Genomic DNA, 26,416 nt, shown 5'->3' with positions numbered 1-26,416 from the left:
CCCACTTCCTCAGAGGCACTTCTTTTAGCATAATTTTTTTTTCTCCTTGTTCTTTTGCATCTACCGCCTCTGTGTCTTGCAAGGTCTTTCACCCGGCATTGACGCCATTAAATGCACACACCCAGGAGAGCACACAGGACATCTCCTCACAGTGTTGTCGTAGCTAAAAAGGCTGCACATTCTCAAAATTGTACACCCATATAGAACGATTTTTTTTTTTACTCAACATATCGACTAATATTTTGGGTTCCAAGTAAACCTCTGGGAGCAATGTAAGGGGCTCTTTGTGATATCTATTGCACTTTTTGCTCTATTTATCCGGAATGTCTGGCCTTAAACACTTAAGATGGTGGTAGCAGTGAGCCATCTTCACCCCTCTCATGTGCAGTACTTATTGGACACTCACTTCCACAACCTGCTGACAGTGGATGGTCCTTTTTCTCTCATTGTCCAGAGCTCTGAATGTGGTACAAGATTTCACCTGAAATACTGCAGGAACTGCTGAACATTTGCATTGATACTCACTAGGGATTGACTGATATGTTTGTTGTTGGGTTTTGTTTTGTTTTTTTCAGGGCCGATACAGATTATTATGAAGTCGAGGAGGCAGGTAACAGATACTTGGAATAGAACTTGGAGTAGAGTTAAAATTTCTGTGCCAGAAATTAACAGCAACACAAATCCCAACACAAGGCTGCCTCTGAATTAACATTTAACATGGCAAGTTTCTTGAAAAGGGCAGTGTCAACATTGAACGAACAGCAAAAACATGTTAATCAGAACTCCTGAAACTTTTTTTTTTTTGGATAAATATCTAAAATGTCTTGAATTCCTTGCAGGCTTTAACTGACCTGAAGGAATTTTTGTACAGGCTTTATTGAAACTATGTTTAAGTGTATTCTTATTTCCTCTGGTACATTACTAAATTTAAAAACAAAAAAATTGTGTGGCCAATAAAATATACAGATACTAATAATGACAAATATCTAACTTTATAATCAGTCAAACTGATAATCCGTCTAAATACTCACTCACTTGGAGGAGTCAATCTCTGGAGGGGAGGAGGGAGAGTTATAATAACATTTTTTATTATGTAAGAATGTTGCCTCACATCTTTGACCAGCAGTTTATGTTCTTGTTAATATTTCAGTGAAATAAAAAAAACAGTTCTAATTTGTTATTGTCACTCGACATCCGCTAATACATAAAACGGTTTGTGTAAGAGCAAGCTGAACTGAAGAAGGAAAAAAAAAACTATCATAAAACAAGCGAGGGAGGCTCTTAACATCATCAATTAAAAAAATATCTTTAGTAAGGAAATTCATTTACATGATTGCAATAAAATCAGGTTATGACAGACATAACTTTTCTATTCTGCAAGTGGCTATTAGGACACTTGGATATGAAACAGGAGCACCACATTAAAAAGGTTCAACTACCTTTCTTAAAACATATTTTCTTTGAATAAATGTCAGCAGGGTCGTAGCTTGGAAATATTGCATCGACGAGATAATGTTAAATTGGGACACTGCTTTTCATTTCTTATTTAAATCTCCCATGTTTTTGCCGCGAGGATGAGCAAGGTCACTGGAAAAGAAGCGTCAAGTGATGTTGGAGGAGATGGGTTTAGCAGCAGGATGGGTTATGTCCAAGAATATAACTCCTGTCAACCTGCTTGTCCATCAGCGTTTCTGTGCTTTTCTTTCACTTCGCAAGCACACTCAGTTCTCCCCAGCTCAAGAAGCACATACACACTATTCTGTTTTATATAAATGATTTCAGAAAAATGTTTTCATCAATTCCATGAATGAATAATAACCAGAAATAATGCCGATGTTTCTCATGATTTCTTTCTGGTATGCTTAAACCACCATAGACATGTATCTAGGGCTGAGCAATTTTATCGATTCTGTGCTATATATATATCGATATTTTGTTTACCCAGAGTATTGATTTTTCAGCTGCGAGTATTGATATATTAAGCCCCATTCAAATCCCCCGTGTCCCGTACTTTGCAGGAAGAGCTGTTTCCTTGGCTCACCGATGTTAGCTTGCTACTTAAGCTCGTTGTGGTAACTGCCACAATTTCCGCTTGCATTCCAAATGTACTCCTTTCAAACTCTCTTATCCGTCTTGGCCTGGGCCCATAACCTGTTGGCAGGCTCTATTCTCCTGCAGCGAAGATGAATTGACAAGAGTCGTACTAATCACTCACTCTTTTATTCTTCGCTCATCAAGGCAAAAGACAAACTCGACAGTGACCCCTGGTGGGATCCAAAATGTAACTACAACAAACTGAAAATCACAGTACAGGAGCACAGTCATACACAAATGACATGTCCTACCTCAACATAGATGTTTAAATAACCGCTAATATACGTCTATCAACAGACGTCTGTTAATAGACATCTGTTGATAGACGTATATTAGCGTAGTTTCTATTAGTTTACTTTTAATATTTTGGGGGGGGTTACAACTCAACCGCTGAGCTACCGTCTCTTATCTCTGCTGCACTGTTGTTAGCTAGCTTACCTGCACGGTGCCACGGAGCGAATGGGCAGGACACATATGCAAGCACTGTCAATGCTATGATTGGCTGCGTAGCATAAGTGAACCATATCGTATCATTGGCTGGACACCTGTCACTCATCGAGTCTATGTGCTGCTTAGATTTTCTTGTGCGCTGAGAATGTGCGAGCATTGCGCTAGACTGGCTAGTAGGTACCTCATATGTTCAGTATCAAGCTAAAAAAGCTGCCAAAGAAGGCCACTTGCTGCACTTAAACTCTCCATTGTTGACTTTACTTTTCAAAAGTTTGGAAGCTACAATTTGTAGTCTGTTTAAATAAATGAAACCAATTTTCTTACCACATCTTTGATTCATGTTGTCCAGCATTTGCAAGCTGCCAGTCAGAGCCATGTGTTGTGTAATTGATGTTGTCAGTTGAATTAATTCAATCCAAGTCAATGGAACACTTACAAAATGTCACCAAAGTCACTTTGTCCCTTGAAAATCTTTCATAAAAGGATGTAAGTGTATTGAATTATATCGTGATATATATTGTATTGTGAGCCGAATATCGTGTATCATATTGTATTGGGAGATTAGTGTATTGTTACAGCCCTGTATGTACCTGTAATTTTTGGACTTTCTCAAACAATACAGCATGTGTAATCATATATAATTACACATCACTGTCTTGAGTGTTGGTATGCTGGTGCCGGGTGGGTTTTTTGGAACCTGATTATAGAGAGAGCTCTTGGATTGTACCCAAAGTCGTTGACTACTGGCACTGCTCTACTTTCTTTGTCATATTGGACCTGTCCCATATGTTTTTTTTCCCCCTCCATAAACGTTTGTGGAATATCAGAATGTTTGAGGGTGACTTTGGTTGGCTTTCAAGTAATTGAATGCAAGTTTAATCTTCTAGTTTGCTCCACTGCTTCAGAGCAGTTCAGTGCAGGAGTTGATGGATGCCATCTTAAAATGATGAGAAATCAAGTCAGCATGGCATTTAGGCCCGTTAGTGGTTTTTATTCTATAAGTTCCATTTTAGAGCCCAAAAATGCTTTTGGCAAATATTGATTTTAAATATGTTTGGAAATCATTTCAACCAAAAGCAACAATGCAAGAGGAAAGCAGTTTTCCTTCCCTTGCATGACATGCTGTACACATAATGGAGTTTGCCATCTCCTGAGTCTTGAGTCACGCTGTTTCGTATCTTCTAGCTTCAGGCTCAAGATTTCAGTCCCACTGTGGATTTTTGACAAAAACCCAATGCGAGTGTCATCATTCTCTTTTCCTCTCTCATCTCTGCCTTCCTCAATCCCTTCATCTACTGATTTCTGTCAAGTTTGTCCTCAGACTATTTTTTCTTCAGATGCAAACAAGGGCAGATGGAAGGATACTTCTTACCTACTTAATACAACTGTTTTTTTTTTTTTTTTTAACTACATAATTTTCCCGTCATGGAGTACTTCCCTTAAACATTCCATTCTTATCTCATACTACTCGGCTCCTCTGATTATTTTCATCACTCTCTACTTGGCTTTTTAATCGTTCTCTCTCTCTGGTCCCATTACTTTAAACAAACACAAACACACCTTGAGCTTTACCTCTTCTGGTTTGCCTATGTTAAATGTTCCTTTTGATTTTATTCTGAGCTGCTTTTATTTGGCCTTGAATATCATGTAATAGCCACTCTCTCTCTGCCTCACCGGGGGCTCTAGTGCAATATAAATGCACACACAAATGTGCAAGACCAGGATGTAGGTTAAATTAGGCATGGTCTCTCTGAATATGTTTCTATATGGGCAGTGTTGGGTCTCCTCTCCTCAGAACACACTCTACTGCTGTGTCAGTACTCTGATGAAAGACATTTCAGGATGAGCCATAGGCAGCTGCAGCGCTGATTTCATCATTTGAGGAAACGGTTTAATGGAACCATATTTACTATAGTGGTGATAAGTTTGCAGAGCCAGTTGGTTCATTTCACAGAGAGAAGAAACCCATTAACTTTGTTTCCACCGTCGAGTTTTTCTTTCTGGCAAGCTGAGTTATCACAGTCATGCAATAGAGGGCGCTGTTGCACCCTTAAGACAGAATACTGCTTTTCTGGGTCTAAAACCAGGAGAACAAGAAGGTACGGAAATCCGAAGTCGACTTAGGAGGCTTTAATTTGGCAGAGGAGGTGGATGATGCTCTGCTTGTCTAGGCGGGCTATGCTTGAAATTTCTTTTATTAAAAAAAGTGTTTTCAAGAGTTTTTCACTCAATCAAGTATTTATTAAGAAACCAATGTATGCAACTTGCAAGGAAACAGTTTTGTTTAGTGAGGATAGTGGCTCCATGTTCAGTTTTTTTCATGATCATAGCACAAAACATTCTGTGTTTCTTGAAATTTCCGAAATGCTGGTGGTAGTTGGGAACTATAACCATCACTGTAACTCTGTGTTCCTCCAGGTACAAGTTGATTCGGCGACGAGTCATATGGCTAATAGGACAGTGGATCTCTGTCAAGTTCAAATCGGACCTGCGACCTTTACTCTACGAGGTCATCCTCAGTCTCATGCAGGATCCCGACTTGGTGGTAAGGAAGCGACGGTCGCAAAATCGAATCTTCTTACTTAACAAGTATGAGTGTTGTGACTTTGGAGAATCTCCTCAAAACTGATGGCTGTAAATGTTTTTGTCATCTAAATTTACCTTCTTTCTTTTGCACATTTTGTGAATACATTTTGCTTTTACATACAAAACAACACTGACCTTCCACTTTTATGAAGCCATTGCCTCTGTGAACTCCTTTGTTGTCTTATTTTGAAACGTATCATTAAGCCACAATCCCCTTCACTTCAAATCTTAATTCTTGCCTCATGGTGTTTGCACTTGGTTGATGTGTTTTCATAAAACAAAATTTATCGAAAAAAGCAAAATTCAAATATCATTGGAAAACCCACCATGTGAAGGACTTCGAACTCTCCATCTAATTATCTCCTTCCTTCAAGTTAATCTTTTTGTGCAGTGGACATTAATGCGTGACTATTGGCATTCCTCGATTTTAATTAGACATAAAATAGAATTACGACGATATTAATGTTGTGCCTTAATTAGTATAAGAATAATCTACATTAATCTGGTTGAAATAATCTCTGTAACATTTGTGTAGCAGTCAAATATTAATTGCGTGTCCCTCGCTGTGCCATGCATCATTAATTCTGGGTTATTAAATGAAATATTAATGCTATTGGAGCACACACCTGTTATTTTGGATACCATTGAACCGTAGCAGACCACGTCTCCTCACATGTCAGGCTCTTGGGAAGGAATTAAGAAATTCATGTTGTGAAATATTATTTAATTATTTTCCCATTGAGCCTTCATTTTATCAGCCTTGGAAATAATTAAAAACATCAATTGGTCATTGGTTTTTAATAGTCAAATAATAGCCAAGTTACAGTTACATTTGAAAAACCCCATTCAGGACTCGAAGCCTCTGTAATCCAATACTGTGAGTGGGAATTCGCTCTGAGGTTTATGAGGGGAATGATGGTTCTAACAGTTTCATTGGTCTTTCTTCAAGCCAGCTGGCTCTTACATCACTTACCAGGTCACCAATCACGCTGTGGCTCCTAATCAATATTGTCTGGGCCAATTAGAGCCTCTGGGGAAGAATGAATTATTGATCATAAACTTTTAATGGGTCTTAGTAGAAAACTGCCCTCTATCAATCAGTCCAATTTGTTATCAATATCTATATTGCTGTTCTATGGTCTTCGGTGAATCATCAGATGTTGAGTTGTTTTTTTTTTTTTTTTAAATGTTCAAAGGAGTCTCAGCAAGAGCAGGGTATTGATTTCTTCCTATGAGCAAGCTTCAGCTCAGCTGCTGCCATACTTAATTGTCTCAGGAGGTGGGGTTCTTTTTTGAATGTGAGAAGTGGAGCGATAGAAGGCAGGGGGTTGTTGAAGCTAAGACTCAGTATATTAACAGTTGAATGAGAACTTCAGTGACTTGGACTGCTCGTTAGAGGTATTTTGAAATACTTTCCAAAAAATGGTTTCAATTTGTGTGTCTACAATTATACCTGATTAACATCAGCAAGTGGAAGGACCAGTTTGTAGCGTAAAGCAAACAAACCTTTTAGGAACATCAAACAAATCCTCGAATAAGGATGTTGGGCAAAGATTTTTTATTGATTTTTTAATTTTTTGATTGAGGCTATCAGAGAGTTATAGATTAAACTGTTACTGAGCTTGTAGATGCAGTGACGTTCAGCTAATTTGTATTATAAACCAGGCTTCAAGGCTAAGATTGAGGAGAGGGTCAGTCAAGTGGGTCAGACTTCACAACAAAGTACAAAAGCTGATGTTTGTCATGTTTAATTGTTAATTTTGTCTATGAATCGACCGCTGAAGAGAGAGTGTGTCATCACTGATGCAAAGCATATTGAACACAGACTCTCACCCCAGGGAGAGGAGATTTGTTGACACTTATTTCATCTCAGAGCCATTTATCACTTATAACACGAATGAAGTCATACAAAAGAAACAAAAAAAGCGATTGATGTTATTTATAGTTCCATGTTTGTGCTACAGAGCAACTGAATTGTGGTACATTCTAAACAGAAATAGTTAGATTTAGTGCGTGGGTAATACAGAAAGCTACACAGGCAAATCCTCCAGCATTCAAAGTATAAATGGTGCACCGAAGAAGCTCAAAGATGGAATGTTTCTAAAACATCCAGATTAAGACCAGTAACAGGAAATAGGAAAATCTATCGAAAGGATTCTCAGACCCATGAAGCACGATGAATAGCAAAGCGCTATCACTTAAAAACTGCTCTGATCAGACCAGTGTTTGTTTCATGGCTGAAGAAACCATTTACTTGTGTTACGTGATTGAAAAAAGAGTAAATAGACACAATGGTATTCAAACTGAAAGGCTTGCGTAGATAAATAGCATAGATCCTCAAAAGCGCAGACACACTCACACTCATTTATCCACTCTTAGAGACCCATGCCTGTTGAACTTTAATGTGTTGTGAAATTCTTGCGAGCAAGAACCGACTGTAATTGAGTTCTCAGTCTCTCACCTTTCTCTTCACTCGTTTACCTTCTTTAATCTCCTCCATCTGCTCACTTTTTTCCCCTGGGGGACGTTTCCAACTCCATCACTCTGACACTGCTAGATTACCCTGCTAGAGTCTTAAGATTGGAGGAGTGCTGCTTTATATAACAGCCTACATTTAGCTAGCTACAGGCATACTCAGAGAGAATCTTCACTTATGAAAAGCATCTGTTATCCTTACAACTTGTCTTTCTTATCAGTTGGTAAATGGAAATGTTATTTCAGTGTTTGGTTACATGCATGTGCGTCTGTGTCCTCTTCAATTTATTTGGATTCCCATTACCTACTGCACTGCGACGTCTGTTCTTCCTGAGGTCCCGTGACACGCATTGGTCTCCTGTAGGGCTTAGTATGCCAGAGTTTTCAGAAATTGGCACAAAACTTTACATTATGGTTCCTGGAGGCTGCATCTTTATGACTTTGGATGCCACCTGGTTATGGGAGGGAACGATTGACATGAAACGAGGCAAAGTTTGTAACACAGGATGAATCTTAATCTTTATTACTGTGAAAATGAAGAAAAAATATGGCAAATGAATTAAGTAAACAAGCAGAGGCAAACTAATACACAGAGCTGTGAGTTTGTCAGCATTGAAATACAGTAGTTGCAACATGGCAGCCTGAGTTTCAGGAAATTATACTCCAGTGACCACATTGTTGTAAATATTAGATTAGATTTCTTGCCAGCTTATCCCTCTAAATCCTGCACACACTGACACTGCTGCTTTTAATCTTCACCATTGCATCAAAGTCAAACGCATCAATAAGAGCAATTCTGAGTGTGAACTAAGGTGGTTTAAACGGTTGTCACAGCATGCTGGTTTTGCCATGTGGCTCCACGCACTGCTGCTGTACCATGCTACAGAAAGTGATGCCTGCCTGCAGTGAAAATGTCTTCATGGTTTGTTAATGTGTGTTTTCACAGGTGCGGATTGAGACAGCCACAACTCTGAAGCTCAATATCCTTCCTAGGATTGTATTATTTGTCAGATAACACATAAATGCAACGACTGATTGGATAATGTTATTGTCCTAGTTATGAGTCACATTTAACAGTCAGTTATGTGTTGGTCCTCTCTCATGCTACAGCAATAACAAAACACATCCTTAACTCAGCGCCACCTGTTGATGATTTTGAGTTCCGAACAGAACAGTTCCTCCCAGTGAGTACATGTTCTTTTAATTCATTATAGAATAAAATAATAAAAAGCAAAACAAAACAAAAACCATGAATCAATGAATAAGTGAACCTTTGGCTGCCCCCCCCCCCCCCCCCTTTTCAACCCCTTTACAGTACCTCGAGTCCATCTTCGGGCTGCTCTTCCAGTTATTGCAGCAGGTGACCGAGTGCGACACAAAAATGCAGGTGCTCCACGTCATCTCCTGTGTTATCGAGAGAGTAAACATACAGGTGAGAACTTTTCATATTGGCATTTATTTATTTTCCACTCTGAGAAATGTCTGTGAGTGAGCCCACATATTTCCCAACACCAGAAAAGTAAGACACAAAATTGCCACCAAGGCAAAGCAGCCATCTGCACTCCAAAGACAGCAAGACGATGAGCATCTTTCACTTCCTCACATGCTGGCATCCAATTGTTGACAGTTTGTTAATCAGAAGGCCTCAGGCAGCTGTTGCCCCCACAACCCCCCCCCCCCATCACCACCTCTTTTTTTTTTTTCCTTGAACAGTTTTGTAGTCTCAGCATCCAATAAGTTGACTAATCCACAAGACTACCAACCCTTGAGCAACTGACCCCTCTTAATGACCTCCTTAGGATCTCTTTCAGATCCCTTAAACACTCCTTTGTCTTGGTACTGCCACAGAAATGGCTTTCATCTTTGTGAACTGTCAGTCCGGTTAAGACTACTCTAGTCCCCGATCCTGGCTAAACCTCTAGAGTCAGAGGAAGTCCTTTTAATATTCCAAACCCTCTCAAAGGGGATTTTACAACAAGTGGTTGCATCTTAGAAAAAAAAAAAAAAAACATACAATGAAGCCACGGTGAGTGTAGCTTCAGTTGAAATGAAGATAATGACAGATTTTCAACGTGCAGCAGAGCAAACTATCGCAAGCGTCACCCTAGGCTGCTTCGTGGGTCTGTTTTTGTCACTTTATTGTTCTCTTGAAGGCAGCCTGTCATGTCTCCTGTCTGCTGTTCCCTCTTTGTCCAGCCAGCTCCTTTTATGAGGGTGTTATCTAACAAAAAATCTCAGTGTGGTGTCCGCAGCCTGTCCATATAACAGGAACATGTCAGAAAAGCATTTTCAAACACATAATACAGTGCTGTACTGAGATGTCAGGGTAGTCTTAAGGTTGGCTGGCTTTGCAGCATCTCCACCTAAACTAGGATAAGCCATCATTTTTTCAAGTCTCAAGTAATGTGCAACACAGAATTGAGATAAACCCTGGTAAATACTACGGTGGTGAACATGGCGACTGTCGCGAGAGGGGATTTAGTTTAGATCTCTTACTGCTTGGTCAGCTGTTTATTTTCTTGTTTGTTGAAGAATTCATTGTGAAATATTTCATTGAGGCACTGCTATTGCATGCGGACAATATATTATCAGCCGTGCCCAGGAAGGTTGACATAACAGCCCGAGTGTGGCCAGATTTTTCAAAATGCTGAGTTAGGCTGCTTGACACATAACAACAGGCGCAGCTGTTGCTTCTACATCGGTCAGAAGAGCTAATTTCCTGTATGCTGCATATTAATATTTCAAGGACAAATAGTCACCTGCTTGATGACTGGTCTGTGTGTTTAGGCATTCCTGTTGACCCCAGGAAGGGTAGCTGTTACTGAATGAAATGGCTGATCAACTAAAACAAATGATGTGGTTCCCCATGTTTTGCTGAGGCAGCCGTATTTCACAGAATACCATTCTTTTCCTAAATAAGGACTTATCTTTAAAATTAGACTGTAACATCCAGAGGGGTAATGAATTAAAGGGAAAAGCTGATTGAGTGGAGAAATATGTTGATAGTACCTCCATCCAGGGGAGTCTGTAAATGAGAATGAAAAGGATTACAACTCTTGCATGCAGCTGCATTATTGCTTGAGTGTGCCTGTGTTTCTCTGAAAGAGAGGCAGAAAGGGAAAGGGGAATATTACACACAAAGTAAATTATTAATAGCTAGCTCAGAATGTTCCTTTTGACCTTTTTTTGACTCACTCGGCCAAAGCAGTTAATTTTTTGTGAAAGTTGACCTGAAACTGCCTGCCCCGTGTACCAATCCAACAACCCTGTCGGTTTTGGGCTGTCCTACGTGTCACTATCTCCTGGCGTTGTTTCCTCTTTTATCCATCTGCAACTTTCACTCAAGAATATTAGTTGACATGGAAAATGTAATGTACTTTGGTTCTTGTGTTTATATATGTTTATTTTTTGTTGGTTCTTTTCCTGTTCTACAGATCCGGCCATATGTAGGTTGTTTGGTTCAGTACCTGCCGTTGCTTTGGAAGCAATCGGAAGAGCACAACATGCTCCGATGTGCCATACTCACTACTCTTATCCACCTGGTACAGGTAAGGTGCACCCTAAAATTCTGCAACACGTGCAAAATGTTCGTGCATGACATGGACAGCTCAGTCAAAGTTAAGTCTGCATCCCAAGAAATCCTGAAAAAAACAGGTCCCAGTTTCGAGTCCCGGCAATCTGGAGTCGTGCACGGTTAAAAGTAGCTGACAGATTTAGTTCTATTTATCTACAATGACCAAAAAAAAACATTATACCTCTTCTTTAGTCATTGAAGACCTCAACCCCATGGAAAGAGAGTCAATTTTTCATCTCTCATCTAGGGCTGTGCGATATGATGATCATAGACTTTTAATTAGAATGTGTCCACAATCTACTGTCCTATAGAAATAATTTAGATTGAGCATCACTGGACATTCTACCTGTCGCCTTTCCAGGCTCACACAAGAAGGATTTTCTCTTAACCAAATCACACCATTACTGCTCTGTTCCATTCCGGACTCCATGAATAACAAGCACATAAACTAAACACAGCAAATGCAGACTTTCTTCCGTCCATCTTGTAAAACAAAACAAAAGCATCATAGATGAGCCAGAGGAGAGTCTACTCATGCTAACTTAGCGTTAGCTCACTCAGAGCTCCAAGTATTCGCACACAGCACTGGTCTGACTGCGACGTCTGATTCAACCACCCAGATGTCAGGACATTCTTGTCATCAGGACCAGAAAGAAGTTCATTTAATGTTGTTTACTTTTGCAGAGCCTGGAGCATTTTGTCAAGAAAATGCTTTCTTATAGTGTAATAATTCATAAATAAAGATGAAATTGGTTTTAGGAAAAAGGAACCAAATAAAAGCCTCCTGTATTTTGTAAAGCAGAACTTTGAGCCTGAATTTGCTGTTCCTTCTGAATTATTCTTTACAACAAGAAAAGCTTAGAAATGTGATATTGCCCTGAAAAATAAAGGAGGGTATGATATTTTTGTGATATGGTACAGCCCGAGTCTAATCCTGTATTTCTGTTTAATTTTAAATTATGTACGAACTAGAATGTTTTTCTTGCAACAAAACTTCTTTTGCGTGCTAGATTTCTCAGTATGAACACAGACTTAGTATTATTTCGGTTAACTATTTTTATGGGTAACCTTATTCATATTTATCCTTTTTTGGGGGGGGGGGGGATCTGGTTTCTTTTGGGGGGGGAGAGGGTTGTTTTGTCTGTATCAATCTCTTAATATGGCCGCTGTCAGATGGAAACTCCCTCAATCAGCTGCCATTCCAAACTCACCACTCTCAGGATTTGGTCTCACACCAAACCATTGGCTCACACACCTCAGTTTCGCAGCCAGCCAGTTCTCATCTCTCCTTTCTAGGATCACTGGAAAAATGCCCATTAGTGTCATTTGCAATCGAACAGTGTAGCAAAGTAATTCCAGAGAATGCTACTGAAACGTAATTAAATGAATGATCATCTATTCCAGATAGCTTGTTTTATTTAATTTTGTTTATTAAATTCGTTGTTCAGTGGAAGTGGATTGTTCAGATGCTGCCATGTGCCAGGTGCTACTCTTTAATGGACCTGGCAACAAAGTTGGTTTTATGTGTTTGGCCCACATGGCGCTGATGAGCTCTAATATGTTCTAGAGGGGCTGAGGTCAGGTGCATTAACCCAGACTGAATGAGTTACTGTGCCACATTTTTGTCATCTTCTCAAATCAAATTGTGGCGGATAATTCTCTGTTTTTCTTTTTTTACCCTGTAGGTATTTCCATATACACACACTGCTAACATGGTGTTGGTGTAACTTTACAGTTCAACACTACATTCAACTCCTTTGGCGTGGTTTTAACAACACAGTCAGTATCTACTGATGCAACAGTCACATGTTGACGTCTAAACAGTTGTTGTTTGTTCCTCCTCACCAATCCACACTAGCTACATTAGCTATCGAACTAACTACTGAATAGCTTGTAGGAGCGGCTCCTCTGCCTGGTGGGCTTCCTTACATTCATATCTATGTGCAGCATTGATTTTGCACTTCTTGCTTTTTACTGTTACAGACTGAATCAGTGTAGTTATGTCTTACATATCAAACATGGAGCATCTCAATGCACCTGTGAATTTATTCAACCCAAGACACATCCTTTTGCATGCAACTCATCTGTGGTAGGTTCAAGTTGTGCTCTTGGGGCAGTGGAACGGTCCAGTCTGACATGCAAGTAACAGAATACTCTGGCAAAATGTGCAGGGTGTGAAGGGATGAATCAGAGCGCTGGGATTTTGAAGGTTTCTACATATTTCAACTGCTTCACTCTGCTTTGGCAGTCTCTGAGGGACACTCATGAAGTCTTTTATAGCCCTTTTTTCCTTCTTTGTCAAGTTGTCTGAATTTACTTAATTGACATCAGCCTCCTGTATCTGTGTGTTCCTACAGGGCCTCGGGGCAGAAAGTAAGAACCTGTATCCTTTCCTTCTGCCTGTCATCCAACTGAGCACCGATGTTTCCCAGCCACCTCATGTGTATTTGTTGGAGGATGGATTGGAGCTTTGGTATGGATACACGTTCCATTTGCTTATGGAAGAAAATACATAATTTATTGAGAATGTTCCCCAAGGCAGACATTTATGAAGGACTAATTTTCCCTCTTGCACTTCACTTGACTTCACACTTCAGCATTCACAGAGCACCACACGCATACTGTGACTGTATGTCTTTTCACAGCTTACCATCGCTCAACTCATAACTCATTCTTCCATTCAGTCAGATTAGGCCTAAACATGACTCTCTCTATATCTATATCTATATCTATATCTATATCTATGTATATCTATATATGTATGTATATGTGTGTGTATATATATATATATATATATATATATATGTGTGTGTGTGTGTGTGTGTGTATATATCTATATATGTATGTATATGTGTGTGTGTGTGTGTCTGTGTGTGTCTGTGTGTGTCTGTGTGTGTGTTTATGTATGTATATAATGATGACCCGATAAGTAGTAGTACAAAAGCTCACTAAAATATGTTTGATGGCCTCTGAAAAAGCAAAATTCATTCTGGAGCTGTTGATAAGTCATGCAGTTCACAATCTTGTCTTTCCAAACGTGCTGTTTTGAAGTTTTGTAAAATGACCAGGAGTGCACCTACGTAAGATTTGCTTCAGTGGAAGAGACCTGTACTCTCATCTCCTTCTAAGTCCTACTTTTGTCTATCCCTGTGGAGAGTGGCAGAAAGTAGCAGGCTGTGTGTCCTTGTCGCTTTAATGTAGCAAAATGAATTAATATTATAATTACATTTTTATGTTTCTGGCATGTCTTTCATGTGGAAAGTTGCGCCCTAGATATTTGCTTTGTTCACAAGACAATAGGATTTTCTTTTCTATTGTGTTTGTTTTTTAAACTTTTTACTAGCTAGTTTCTAGATGGTGGGTAGACATTTGTAGAAAGGTAAATCTTCTTTGATCATTCCATGTGCATATAGAATATAAATAAACCTGTCCTCATGCTGTCAATATACTTGTTAGTCAGACAATCATATGCTTGATTGCTGTCCTGTCCTCTTTCATATTTTCTGTTATTATGTTTTCACTCCTTTGTGAAGCCTACGGTCTCTTCCTTCTCACTGTAATTTGTCCTCTTTTACCTCTCTTCTCATTTTCTTTTGCCGTCTAATCTGTCTCCCTCTCACCCCTTCTCTCCCTCCCCTCTCTTCATGCAGGTTAGTGACTTTGGAGAACAGCCCAGCCATCACCCCGGAGCTGCTCAGAATTTTCCAGAATATGTCAGCTTTGCTCGGTGAGCACGAATGACATTTTGTCTACTGGTGTTAGTTGGTTTAGAGTGTGTCTGCGTGCCTGCGCTTGAGTCTTTTGAGTGGACGCATTTCCTTTTTTTCTTTATTTTCAAGTAACTTCATGGCATTTAGCCGTTTTCAACACTACTGATAAAATGCTTTAGAACAAGCTTTGGCCTCTCTTGACTGGGTGAGTTCAAACCATTAGTCAGCTTTTGTGTTTATAATGTTTATCTGTTTAGATATGTGTTAAGGACACATTAAAATGATTTTGGATGCAGGGCAGAGACAGAATGTTACAAGTAGCATTGATGACACTCCGCTTTAAAACTAATCACATTTGAAGATATTAATTCAACAAGCACATGCATGCAGCAAGCCACCTGTTAATGAGCAGTAGTGATTCGAAATGTGTCAGAACAATCAGCAAGCAGACTGTCTGAACCTTTTAAAACTTTACACTATAATGTTACGCCTGTATAATTCTCTTCCTCTAGTAAGTGAGTGGGCGTATCATTGATTCATTTATTCGAGGCAACTCGCCATCCAATGATAGATTTAGGATTAAAATCTTATTTCATTGTGAGGAATCACCTTCCTCTCTCTCCAGCTGTGTCACACAAAGCCGCTGACCACTGATGGTCCAGTAAATCTGGGTGCCTCAGCCCCGCGGGTTGTTTCTGCTCTGCGTGTGTGTCACTGTTGCCTTTTTAACACCTGAAACCACCAACCAGTAAAACTCAGCTGACTTTTCTTTGACCGCCCATGACGACAACGATTTATATAGATACAACCAAGCCAGAGTTGAATGATAAAAGGTTGAGTCGGGTGCTTCTCCCAGGCCGACACAAAGCAATGGAGGACGTCTCGCGACTGGACTGAAACAACTTGGAGCTGCATCATGGACAGCACAACTTTTCTACAGCTTGACCTAAGTGAGAACTTCGTAAGGTGGCAACGTCAGAGAAAGGAGCTTACCAGGCCTTTATTAAGTCCAGTAGAACTTTTGATTGGTAGTTTTAAAAGTGAATTAGTTGTTGGAGAAGAAGGCAAGAATAAAATCATCATTGCAGAACATCAGTGACGGTTGTGTATCAGGTACAATTTTGGCTCCCTCAGCATGAGGGATGTGCTTTAATCAAGCATTTCACATCAAAATGGGTCACACACAATGTTTGGAAAACGGCTACTCAACTACAATCAAAGTCTTTTTATTGACAGAGTACACAGCTGAAGCAGGCACCAGGTCAGATCTGAGATCTGGTTCTGGATCAATTCTGTAATAATATCAGGTTTTCTTTTTCAACCTAAGCTCAATCCTTCGCACAAGCTTACTCAAAATCCATCCTCTGTTTTTTTGAGGTATCCTGCTTAAAACAGCACCAATGATCGCAGTACCTCCTTGGTGGAGGTAATTAGTTGAAAGGGAAAATTAATCCAATCCATTGTCATTAACGTCAGCAGTTATCATAGTTTCATTATTTCCGACTAATAGCCTGTAATGATCACAGTTTTGGATTTGAAAAAAGCCTTGAGCCATCAGGGCGACTGCTCTGGGTTTTGTTGGCAGCTGTGCTGGTGGCAGATTGAATAGAACTGGCTGTGTGATTTATCACAAGCTCGGAATACTGGGACAATGCACTTGCTGTGGTGCTCGCGTGTGTGTGTGTGTGTGTGTGTGTGTGTGTGAGAGAGAGAGAGAGCGAGAGACAGAGAGATGAGGAGCCGTATTGATTTGGTGCTCCAGCACATAGTGAGTGAGTCAGACTAATATGAACACTAGCGTAGACTGATTGGCTTACTGGAGCATTTGATCACTTACAGTGTGGGTTGGGACTCCACTGGACATAGAAGAGGACAAGACTCAAGAAAACACTCTTGACTGGTTGAAACAAAGGGTTACAAAGAGGGAAGATAAAGCAGAGATTTGGAGAAGTGGTGGATAGAATTTGATGATTTAAGAAGTCATGGTGGTAACATTTATGAAAACATTTATGAAGGAAAGGGCTTCGATATGGATGCAAGTCAAGGTAGAAGAGAAGCTCTTGTAACTCTAATCTAGAACTCAACACAAGGGTTAACACAAATCAATGAACCAGAACACAAGAACACTGTGTTACATTTTAGACCAGTAACAGAGTGTTACATAGATGAACTGAAAGAATTAAAAGTAGAGAATCAGCTATTAAAGCCAGACAAAGACAAAGTGATGCAGACCCAAGCGTTGGCTGAACTCCAAGAAAGTGTGTCTTGTTATTAATTTAAGAACCAGTTGCTCCATGACAGCAACAAGTAAATGAAGTATTTTATCAAGTATTCATCTGGTTCTTCAAGAAGGGAAGCTCAATTTAGAACCTACCCACGTTACACAGCACGTAACAAAGTAATGGATCATATTTAAGGGATATTTCTCAGGAATAATTATTATTTATTATTCTTTGTAGTAGTCTCTTTTTTCAGAACTCATCAACCACCCGCTGGAAATCCATTTCAGAGTCCACATCTCTTTCAACAAAGCTTTTTTTTTCTGTTTCAGGATTGATTGCTCCCATCCATCCTCCTAAATTCAAGAAAATAAAAACCTGCACTCACCTCTCACGCCTTTATTTACATACATCAAAAATTACCATGGAAAAAAATTTGTATTTTTGGGGGGGGGGGGGGGGGGGGACTTTGGTGAGTCGTCATCTTTGGCACAGTGTTGGGTGATTCATTTATTTTGTCCGTGGAGAGAGCAGTGGAGAGATGTGGGCCATTGAGAGAGTCTGGCTGGGTTCGATGTCGCAGCTTGCCAGGTATGTGGCCTGGCCTGGCCGATAAAGAGCCCTGCTCCATCACTGCTAAACTGGAGCAACAAATTCCCTAATTAGAATGTCAAGAGCCTTGCCTTGGCTTAATTGTTAGACCAGCACTGCTCTCTATATCACTGCCACATGCTCTTAAGTAGGACACATTTCAGCTGCGCGGTGTGCCGACTAGATATGATGAAGAGTAGCGCGGCAGCTTCTTTTTTTCTTTTTGGCTTTACCCTGGTTAGTGTGAGTAAGTGATAGAGCTTAAGTGGGCATTAATCTCCCAGCCATTATATTTCAAAATGCTCATTATTTATGTAAAAACGTGGTTATAAAACTAAGCTTTCAACGATGTGAAGGCATGGGAGGGGTGTTTGTTTGTTAAATGTTTAAAAGATCAGAAAAAAGAAAGAAGTTGTTAAAATGAAGTAGTTTCCGGTCCACAAAGGCTGCAGGCAAATGTACATGGAAAGCTTAAGAGTCCAGATTGTGCTTGTGATAAAGCATCTCAGCGCTGTGAAAACCCAATCCCGTTCCACAAAGAGAACATCATTTTATTTACTAAAATAAAACTGAAGACATGCTGTGCATAGAAATACTTCTCCCCTGAGGGCCAGCTGGTGCAGGGTAAAAAAACAACCAAAAACAGTGAAAAACAAAACAAAACAGAACTGCAGCACCAACCACAATCCTTGACTAACAAACTACGAACCAGAGTGAACGTGATGAAGCGAATGCGAAACACGTAGTATCTCCACTTCAGCGCGTCCTTCTCTGAGCTTTTCTCTCAAGCACAGTGACTCATTCATGATGTACTCACTCCAGCACCAAAGGGAGATGCTTGCTCATCCCTCAAACGTGGTTGAGACTCTTGTTGGCCGTGTTCGCTGTCATATTTTTACATCCAGGCATTTGTGTACAATAAAACCTGGTGAGGTACGATGTGTCGTTAGAGCTGGGGTGTAATTTCTACTCCTACAGAAGGCCTGAAGGAGTGCAGCCTAAATAGTTATACAGCAATTAACACTGAATAATCTTTTTCAAGAGTTTGTTCGCTTTACTTTTTCTGTGTCTAGAGATATAAATTAAAGGGGGGGAAAATAATTAAAACAAGAGTAGTCAGTTTACATTTTGTTTGGTGCATTTTTTTAATCAAAACCCAGGGATTTACCCCATCCAAATATTATGTTCTGTCCTTCCTGCATGTATGCACAACTTTTGGTGTTGGTTCCTTTTTACCCGGCTACTATTACCAACCCTTTCACATATATTAAAGCTACTGGGTTCAGAGGTGTCCTCATTTTAGCTGTTAGAGGCACTTCAGTGGCCATTACGGTCAAATGTGAGTTTCATCTTCCTCTGAATATTAATGAGCAAGGAGAATTGTGCAGCAAACACTCAGGGCTATGAAAGATATACTGACCAAAGCTTAATCAGTAGTTAACCAGCTGTTGTTGTGATGGTTTAATTAAAGAAAATGATGGTGCACATGTGTGGAGGGCTGATTTTTGCCCGTTTGTTAAAATGTAATTGCATTTGTAACATTGATTTGCCCTTTCTGAATTCAGTTTCATTCTGTGACTTTTTCGGACATTCAGAATACAGTTGACTTTAGAAAATGCGTGCGTTGCGATTTTGTTAAGTGTCATTTGTGGGAATGAACAGAGAATCATGAAAAATATTTTGAATTTGACAGCTCAGAAATGAAGATGTTCCATGAATTAAATTCATAGTCATAGTTGTTTTTGTTTTTTTTAAATTTACTCTTCCTGTCTATATTTATGGTTGGGAAAGTTGAAAAGACCACAACAAATTAGCACAGTTGATTGTTGAAAAAAAAACAACACTTTTATATTTCTGTTAAAAATGAAAGAGGCAAATATGTAGCAGTTCAGTTGAATAGCTGGGAATCCACCTTCACTTTCATCCATTTAGCTCGGTGTGGGAAAGCTGCATGGAAAAGGAAGTGAACTCTCACTTCCAATAACTAGAAACCCTGTTGTTTTGACAAGATATTTGTATTCATACGAGGAGACTTGGTGTGCCCTGGGTTCATTTGTAATAGTGTGGAGGGGGGTCTTATCAAGTCCAGGCCTCAGTGCTCTGAGCTGCCTGACCTGACTCCTGGAAGGAGAATTAAATTCTTTGTTTTTTTTAATATATATATGAATACCTGTACTTCTCCCTCCTCTTGTATTGATATTTATCCTTCAGAGGATATTACTGTAGTACGTACAGAGCTTTATCAGCAAGGCGAGTAATAACGGTGGTTGTGGTGGTAGAATTATTAACGGGCAGAGATGTGGAAAGCTGTTCTATGCGTGTATATGTTCGCTGTAAAAATAAAGTGAAGCATAGCTTGAAGATAGATCGTCATTTTCCCGCTTTGAACTAGTACTTTGGTTTATAGTAAAATGGGTGGCGGTTCTAATATAAAATGATACACTCCCATTTTGCAGCATTTTCCCTGGCGGAAGGTAATAGTTGTAAAATATATCAATGTATGCCGAGATGTAAGGTAAGGCAAGGGTGCTGTCACCCTCGGGCTTCGGGGAGAATGGCTAAGTTGTATGACTTAGGCTGGCTATCATTTACATATTTAACGTCTAACAAAATTTGAGTTTATTTGACACATTCTTTACAGTTTTTTTTTTAAACTTTTCAGCTCCTTGGCATTGTCACAGTTTCATAACAGGAGAAAAAGAAAAACGTGAAAAAAATGCAATTTAAACTTAATTTTTAGGTTCCCCCGTGTCAGCATTTTTCCAATTAAAGCAGTTTTACACCACATATAAACTGCAACTTGAAGACTGACTTCATTCTATACTCGGTAGTACTGAAACGATTGTGTTGGTGCTATCAAAGTACGGAGGGGTTGGATGATTTGACATTACAGAAATGTGTCCACCAATAGACATTTGTTAATACCTGGTGACATTAGCGTGTGGTTATTATGTTGTTATCTTTACGTGAGCTCGCTAATCCAGCTGACAGCGTGAGATAACAGGATGTGGCCAGACGGGAGGGAGCAGAGGGCAGTGCTTCGGCTGTAAGAATTTTTTTCAAATCAAATAAGAAAGTAATTTAACGTTGTGATTATTTTCGATGTACTCGTTGCTACATCATTTCTGTGATATCCACATACATAACCTGGATAGATGTAATCCATCTCCCATTTGTGCGCTTGAGAATCCATCATTAGGGGGGTTGCAGTGTAAAGGATGTCACAGACAAATGCTTTTGTTCGTGTAATAGCTCCATTTACAGCTAGGTTTTCTTGGAGAGCTCTTTATCCGAAGGTCAACTTTCATTCCAAATGTATCCCTTTGTCATATTTGTCATTATTTTCCCGGTATTTGAACAGGCTCAACCTTCAGTCTGTACCTGAGGTGCTAGCAAGTTGGCTCACTCAAACATTTATACTCATGTTGGTGTCATTCTGGGTTTGTGGAGACGTACTGGTGACGTCTCTGCGCCTATGGATGTTGTCTGGAATGTTGATCAGGTGTCACTGCAGGGTTGCCGTGAGAGCTTTTCTGGTATTTGCCATCAGCTGGAGGCCACTAGTGGCATAAAGTCTGATTCTCTTGTAGAAAGATTTGTTTCGTCCACATGACACAGTCTGAATCAAAGCAGATTGCATCACAAAACATTTGAGCTTTCCCAGTCATTGGTTCCTGAGCTCACCTCTGATCGCTCAGTCCCACGCTTTTTGGTACAGAGATGTATAACTAAACACTACACTGTTAGCAGGGGTTACGCAAAAACTGTTGCACCCACCTCGTTGAAACCTGTGAATGTAATTAAGTGTCAACTGGTTGTGTGGGTGACGTAGAAGTGTTCAACCAATCTCAGAAAGTTCTGTTTCTGTCCTCACTGCCACAAGTTTCACTTCTCACACCTGATTTTTGGCCAAACTGTGGACAAATATGTCTCCTTCAACACAGCGTTAGCAAAACACCTCACACGTTTCACTCCATGACCCTCCAAGTGACAGGACTAACCTCCAACTGTCCAATAGTCAGGCTTTAAGTGTGGGTCTCACATGTTGCCATGGTGAGCTGCTTTCAGCAGTCGTGTCATTTCTGCCCGTTATTCCTACTGGTGGTTCTGCTGGTTTCTTCTCTCTGGCTTTGTGTTGCCCGTTCATGTACAACTGTGAAATGCTTCTTGTTCCTCTACTCGTCTCATGGCCGCTGCTGAACCCCATTCCTTTCGGACTCTACTTCCTGGTACCAAGCATTTCTGGCATGTTGATGTCACTGCATGCTGAGTGAAAACTATTATTGGTGTAAGACTTAGCTACCCTTTCAGCCTCTATTTATTCAGATGTTCGTCCGCCCATTAGACTGAAAGATTTGCCCGACAAATTTTGATTTAGTAAATGTTTAAATGAGAGTGTCTGTCTATGTGCACGCATATCTGTGTCTGTTTCTAGATCTAAATAATTGTTCTCATGTGCTCCCAGCCCTAACTGAATTTTGCAAGACTGTTTGGAACCAATTTTTTCTCTTGCTTTCTATCTGCCCCTCAAGTGTTTTACTTTGTGTGATCTTTGTACTTCATGATCTGTTTTTACTCAGTCTCTTTTACTTAACTTCACTCATTTTTAATAGGTCAGGTGTTTTTTTTCATTAGGTCTCAAATCCCCCCCCCCCCCCCGCCTATTGTTTGTGACATCAAACATTTATCAGTGCATTTTTTTTTCTTTCTGCATTGTAGTCTGCATACTCAGTCCTCGGTTTGCAAACTGGCTTACCAGTCAATAGTAAATCTTTGTCAACGCCTTCAGTGTGTAATTGTCTGTATTATTGTATCCCCACAAAATGTCGAGACCATTTAGAGATAATGCTTGTTTGAGGTTAACGCCTGCTGAGCTTTGTCACCAATGTTGAACTTATACACAGCTCCTCTCTAGTTTATGCTTTTGTTTTATTCTTGTGTGAATGTAACTGCATAATTTATGAACCTGACTGATGTTGAAGTGAATGTTGATGATTTTGTTTTCCATATGTGCGCCATATGCCACTAATACACAAGCGTTAAGTGCCCCAGATACAAGCAAAAACGAAAAAAATCAGGTTAACATCAGAGAAAGAAAAAAAAATCTTGCTCACTTGTATTGCAGAGTCAACAGCACACTTAATAATTTACATGTAGTAGCTGTTAATAAATACTGTTGCATTAGTGCTGGTAGATGAGTAGCTGCAATGTTCATTTGTTGCATCATGCATATACTGAAACAGTTGGGTGGAGAAGCTCATCCAGACTAGTTTCTATTTGTCTCGAAATCGTTAATTTGGTACTTCAGTGTGTTTGGTTCTGTTTTAGGGGAGCTGAGTAAATATATACAGTGCTAATACAACTAGATGCACCCAAAACTGTTGCTGCATAAACCATCCAGTGCAGCAGCTGCACAGTAAAGATACAAGTGGCATCTTTAAACCATCATAACTCTGCACGACCAGCTTGTCGTGCATACAAATTGACCACAAGTCTTATCCAGCAGATTAATTTTATAACAGTCCTCTTTATTCTCCCTCTCCACCTGCCTTCTGAGTCTCTCTCCACTTCCATCAAGTTTTCATATCCTGTCTTTTGTTCCAGAGTTGAGCTCCGAGAACCTGCGCACCTGTTTTCAGATCATTAATGCCTACATATACTTGTCTGCGACGGAGTTCCTACAGGTGAGAACATGCACACAAATACACTCTTTGTCAAATAAACAACAACAACAACAAAAAACACAGACTGACTGAAGTGATGTGCAACGTCATAATGTGAATTTGTGCATTTACAGAACTATGCAGAATCTTTGTGTCAATCCTTCTGTGACCTCCTGAAAGACATCACATATGACGGACAGGTCCAAGTGCTCAAGGTGATATCACTCACTCACCGGCTTAACAATATCACTCAGCTTTGTCTGGGTTCCTATTACTACTATATCTGCCAAGGAGGTACGAGTTTGATCACTGGCTTTTGTTTGTCTTTTAATTTGCAGAGTAGAGGATGGATTCTGTTGAAATTCAGTATGATGGTAGAACTTAGGTCAAAAAATCAGTGGAATCGGTTTTGGAATTGATGCAAATCCTGATCTGAATCTGATGAGGTCATAGCACCTTGGCGGAGACATGCCCTCCACCCCCATTTTACCTCTTGAAATAAGTCATTGTAGTCACTTTGACATAGCAATAAGGCAAAATGTCTTAACATAAAGTTGATTCAACAATAAAGGACTTGTTCATACAAGGCCGCTTTTAAACTGTGTAATGGATAAAGTGGTGATTGTAGCTTGTCAAACCAGAAGTTAGTTAAACAAGGCCGCGTGATCGCTGCAGTTCCAACCATTTCAGATGCTTCCAGTCCCTCGTGTAACCTCAAAAGGCAAGGAAAGCAATATCTACAGCAATTTCTTTAAAACGTGTGCCACCATCGACCTCCTCACTGTGATCTGTCAATAGTCATGATGATGGTGGTGATATGATGGCGTAAAAAGAAGTGGGCCATCTTTTTTGAAATGATTTCTCATCTTGGGTTGCACTTCGATATGCGATCGGTATCCTTGTGTGCACACCTCGGTGTCCTCACTTGTATGTCTGCATGTGTCATCTTACAGCAGGCTGAGTAGGCACATGTGCTGAATGGAAATCCTGCTCGCTAAAGCTCAGTGGTATTACAGCACAACTGGCTCCTGCTAATCCTTTGTTCTGACAAAAAGGAGAGCCAGCAAACAACAAAAGATCCACACCATCAGCTCTGCACACACTGGCACCCTGAGAGCTGAAGGGCCGGAGTAATCCGTGCGTGTGTCTTTCTACGCATGTGTAAGACTGAGCATCTCACTGGCTGTCCTTTCCTCAAGTTACTCATCTTTGAGCTAATAATCCATTTGAGCCTTAATTAGGTCTTAGTTAATGTTGTGTCTGTTCATGGGTCCGTGTCGCAGCCACTGTGTTGATGTGTGTGTTCAGGATTTATGCTGTTGATTCAAGTCACGAAGACTAAATTGTCACCGCTGCCTTTGAAGATATTGTCTTCTGCTTCTAGGCAGTTTCATACTCACGCTACAAGTCAGTTACTTTTGAGCAAACCAAAGCAAGTTTAACATCATCATAACATACTTGGTATTCATGTTGTGTTTTCTGATTTTAAACATTTTTGCCTTAAAAAAAATTGCCTTTGCTTTGATAAAAATCATTGTACTGCACTCAAAACATGTTTTTTTTTTTTAAAGACCTTGACTCATTTTAGTCACTGCAAAGCCTCAAGATTTCATGAACTTCTGTTTGAGAGGATCACTGTGATGCATATCACTTTGCATCAGCCACTTTAATTTTGTAATTTTAAACGAATATTTCTGTACTTAAACTGTTGACTTTTTAGTTCAAGTATTTTATTTTCAGCTTTAATGCCTGAAAGAGAGTTTGAGGAGACTGAAACGTGAGGGACTAACTGTGTCTGCCTCACGCTGTAGGTCAGACCCTCAATTAAACCAAAGATTTTCTGCACTCTATCTATCCAAAAAGAAGCTCCCACTAACTGCCCTTTGCCTCCCCCTGTCCTCCTACACTTTGCTCTGTCTCTTCCCTCACACCATGTTTGACCCCGTGTCTCATTTCTTTTTTCCTCCCCCCTCGCTCCCTCTCTGGCTTCTGTACGAATTCTTCCTCTTCACTCTTCTTCTGTTTCTCCTTGCTCTCCTGTCCCTCTTCCTTCCATCCTCCCTCTCCCTGTGTCCCTGCAGGTGGTAGAAATAGCTTTAAAGGTTAGCCCTATACTTGGAGCCCACATGTTCCAGCCCCTGCTGCCTGCTATCTTCAGAGGTATTGTGGACGGTGAGGTGAGTTTAACCCTACAACCTTGTAGATCTACACTGGAATTTCATCCAAGAACAAACCTGTAATAACATAAGGGTTTTTTGCACCTACGGTGAACTGTCACTTGTTTTAGATCTTTGTTATCTTTCTTTTATGCCTTATCTTGTAAAGTAATGTTCTTGCTCATGTTTGGTCTTTCACTTTTTCCTTTTCTGCCACAAAAGATTTGTTATGGACACAATATGTGTTAGTTATTGATCTTTCAGCTCAGTTAAAGGTCACGGACTTCCTCTCAAGAATTATGCTGTGTCAGCGGGTTGCCTTCTCCCCCCCCCTTATCTTGCTTAATGACCTGTGCTCTATGTAAAGGCACTTAGTGTGTGTGTCTGCGTGTGCACGTGTGTGCGCTTCTGCACTCGGCGTTGATGTGCTGTATTTTCTATGTGTTCTACAGAGATACCCCGTGGTCATGTCCACCTACTTGGGCATCATTGGCCGCATCCTTCTCCAGAACTCCAGTTTCTTCTCTTCTCTGCTCACTCAGATGGCCTCTGAGTGCGGCCAGGAGGTGAAATTTCTCATTTCTATTGCTGCATTTCTGTTTCCTCAGCAGTCTCTTTGAAGGCATGACTGCAAACCACCTGTATGAAGTGAAACATGTACCAAAAGTAACCAGCCACATAATTGCAAATGGTTGCACTTTTTTGCTTTAATATCCTTCCTGTGAAACTGTGAAATAGTTGTTTTTGCCCTGACCAAAAGGAAAGATGGTTTGATATTCCAGCTTTCATCTTAATAAATTAACAGTAAGAGGCCGGTTTGAGTAAATGTAGTGTTTTTATGTTCTGTTGCTCCTTTTCTGCTTTACATGAAAATCCCTCATCTTCTCTCCCTCCTGTC

The 26,416-nt window shown here is 40.1% G+C and overlaps 1 protein-coding gene across 3 annotated transcripts in view; it reads left to right on the top strand.

Moving 5' to 3' along the window:
- The window catches only part of ipo11 (importin 11), a 92,541-nt gene that overhangs the window by 38,284 nt on the left and 27,841 nt on the right, over positions 1 to 26,416 (top strand). For all 3 annotated transcript variants that reach the window (XM_086206370.1, XM_086206369.1, XM_086206371.1), the window contains 11 exons: positions 4,963 to 5,089; positions 8,552 to 8,585; positions 8,749 to 8,789; positions 8,921 to 9,037; positions 11,040 to 11,153; positions 13,537 to 13,652; positions 14,830 to 14,906; positions 23,304 to 23,383; positions 23,497 to 23,577; positions 25,444 to 25,539; positions 25,971 to 26,084. In XM_086206370.1, coding sequence (XP_086062496.1) covers positions 4,963 to 5,089; positions 8,552 to 8,585; positions 8,749 to 8,789; positions 8,921 to 9,037; positions 11,040 to 11,153; positions 13,537 to 13,652; positions 14,830 to 14,906; positions 23,304 to 23,383; positions 23,497 to 23,577; positions 25,444 to 25,539; positions 25,971 to 26,084 — 997 coding nt within the window. The remainder of the gene's footprint in view (positions 1 to 4,962; positions 5,090 to 8,551; positions 8,586 to 8,748; positions 8,790 to 8,920; positions 9,038 to 11,039; positions 11,154 to 13,536; positions 13,653 to 14,829; positions 14,907 to 23,303; positions 23,384 to 23,496; positions 23,578 to 25,443; positions 25,540 to 25,970; positions 26,085 to 26,416) is intronic.

Source organism: Aulostomus chinensis, chromosome 6 (assembly GCF_037954235.1).
Source record: "Aulostomus chinensis isolate RoL2024-O1b breed Wild chromosome 6, RoL_Achi_v1.0, whole genome shotgun sequence".
NCBI classification, from domain to species: domain Eukaryota; kingdom Metazoa; phylum Chordata; class Actinopteri; order Syngnathiformes; family Aulostomidae; genus Aulostomus; species Aulostomus chinensis.
Note: the sequence above shows the minus strand (reverse complement) of the source record. Positions and strands in the feature narration are given on the sequence as shown.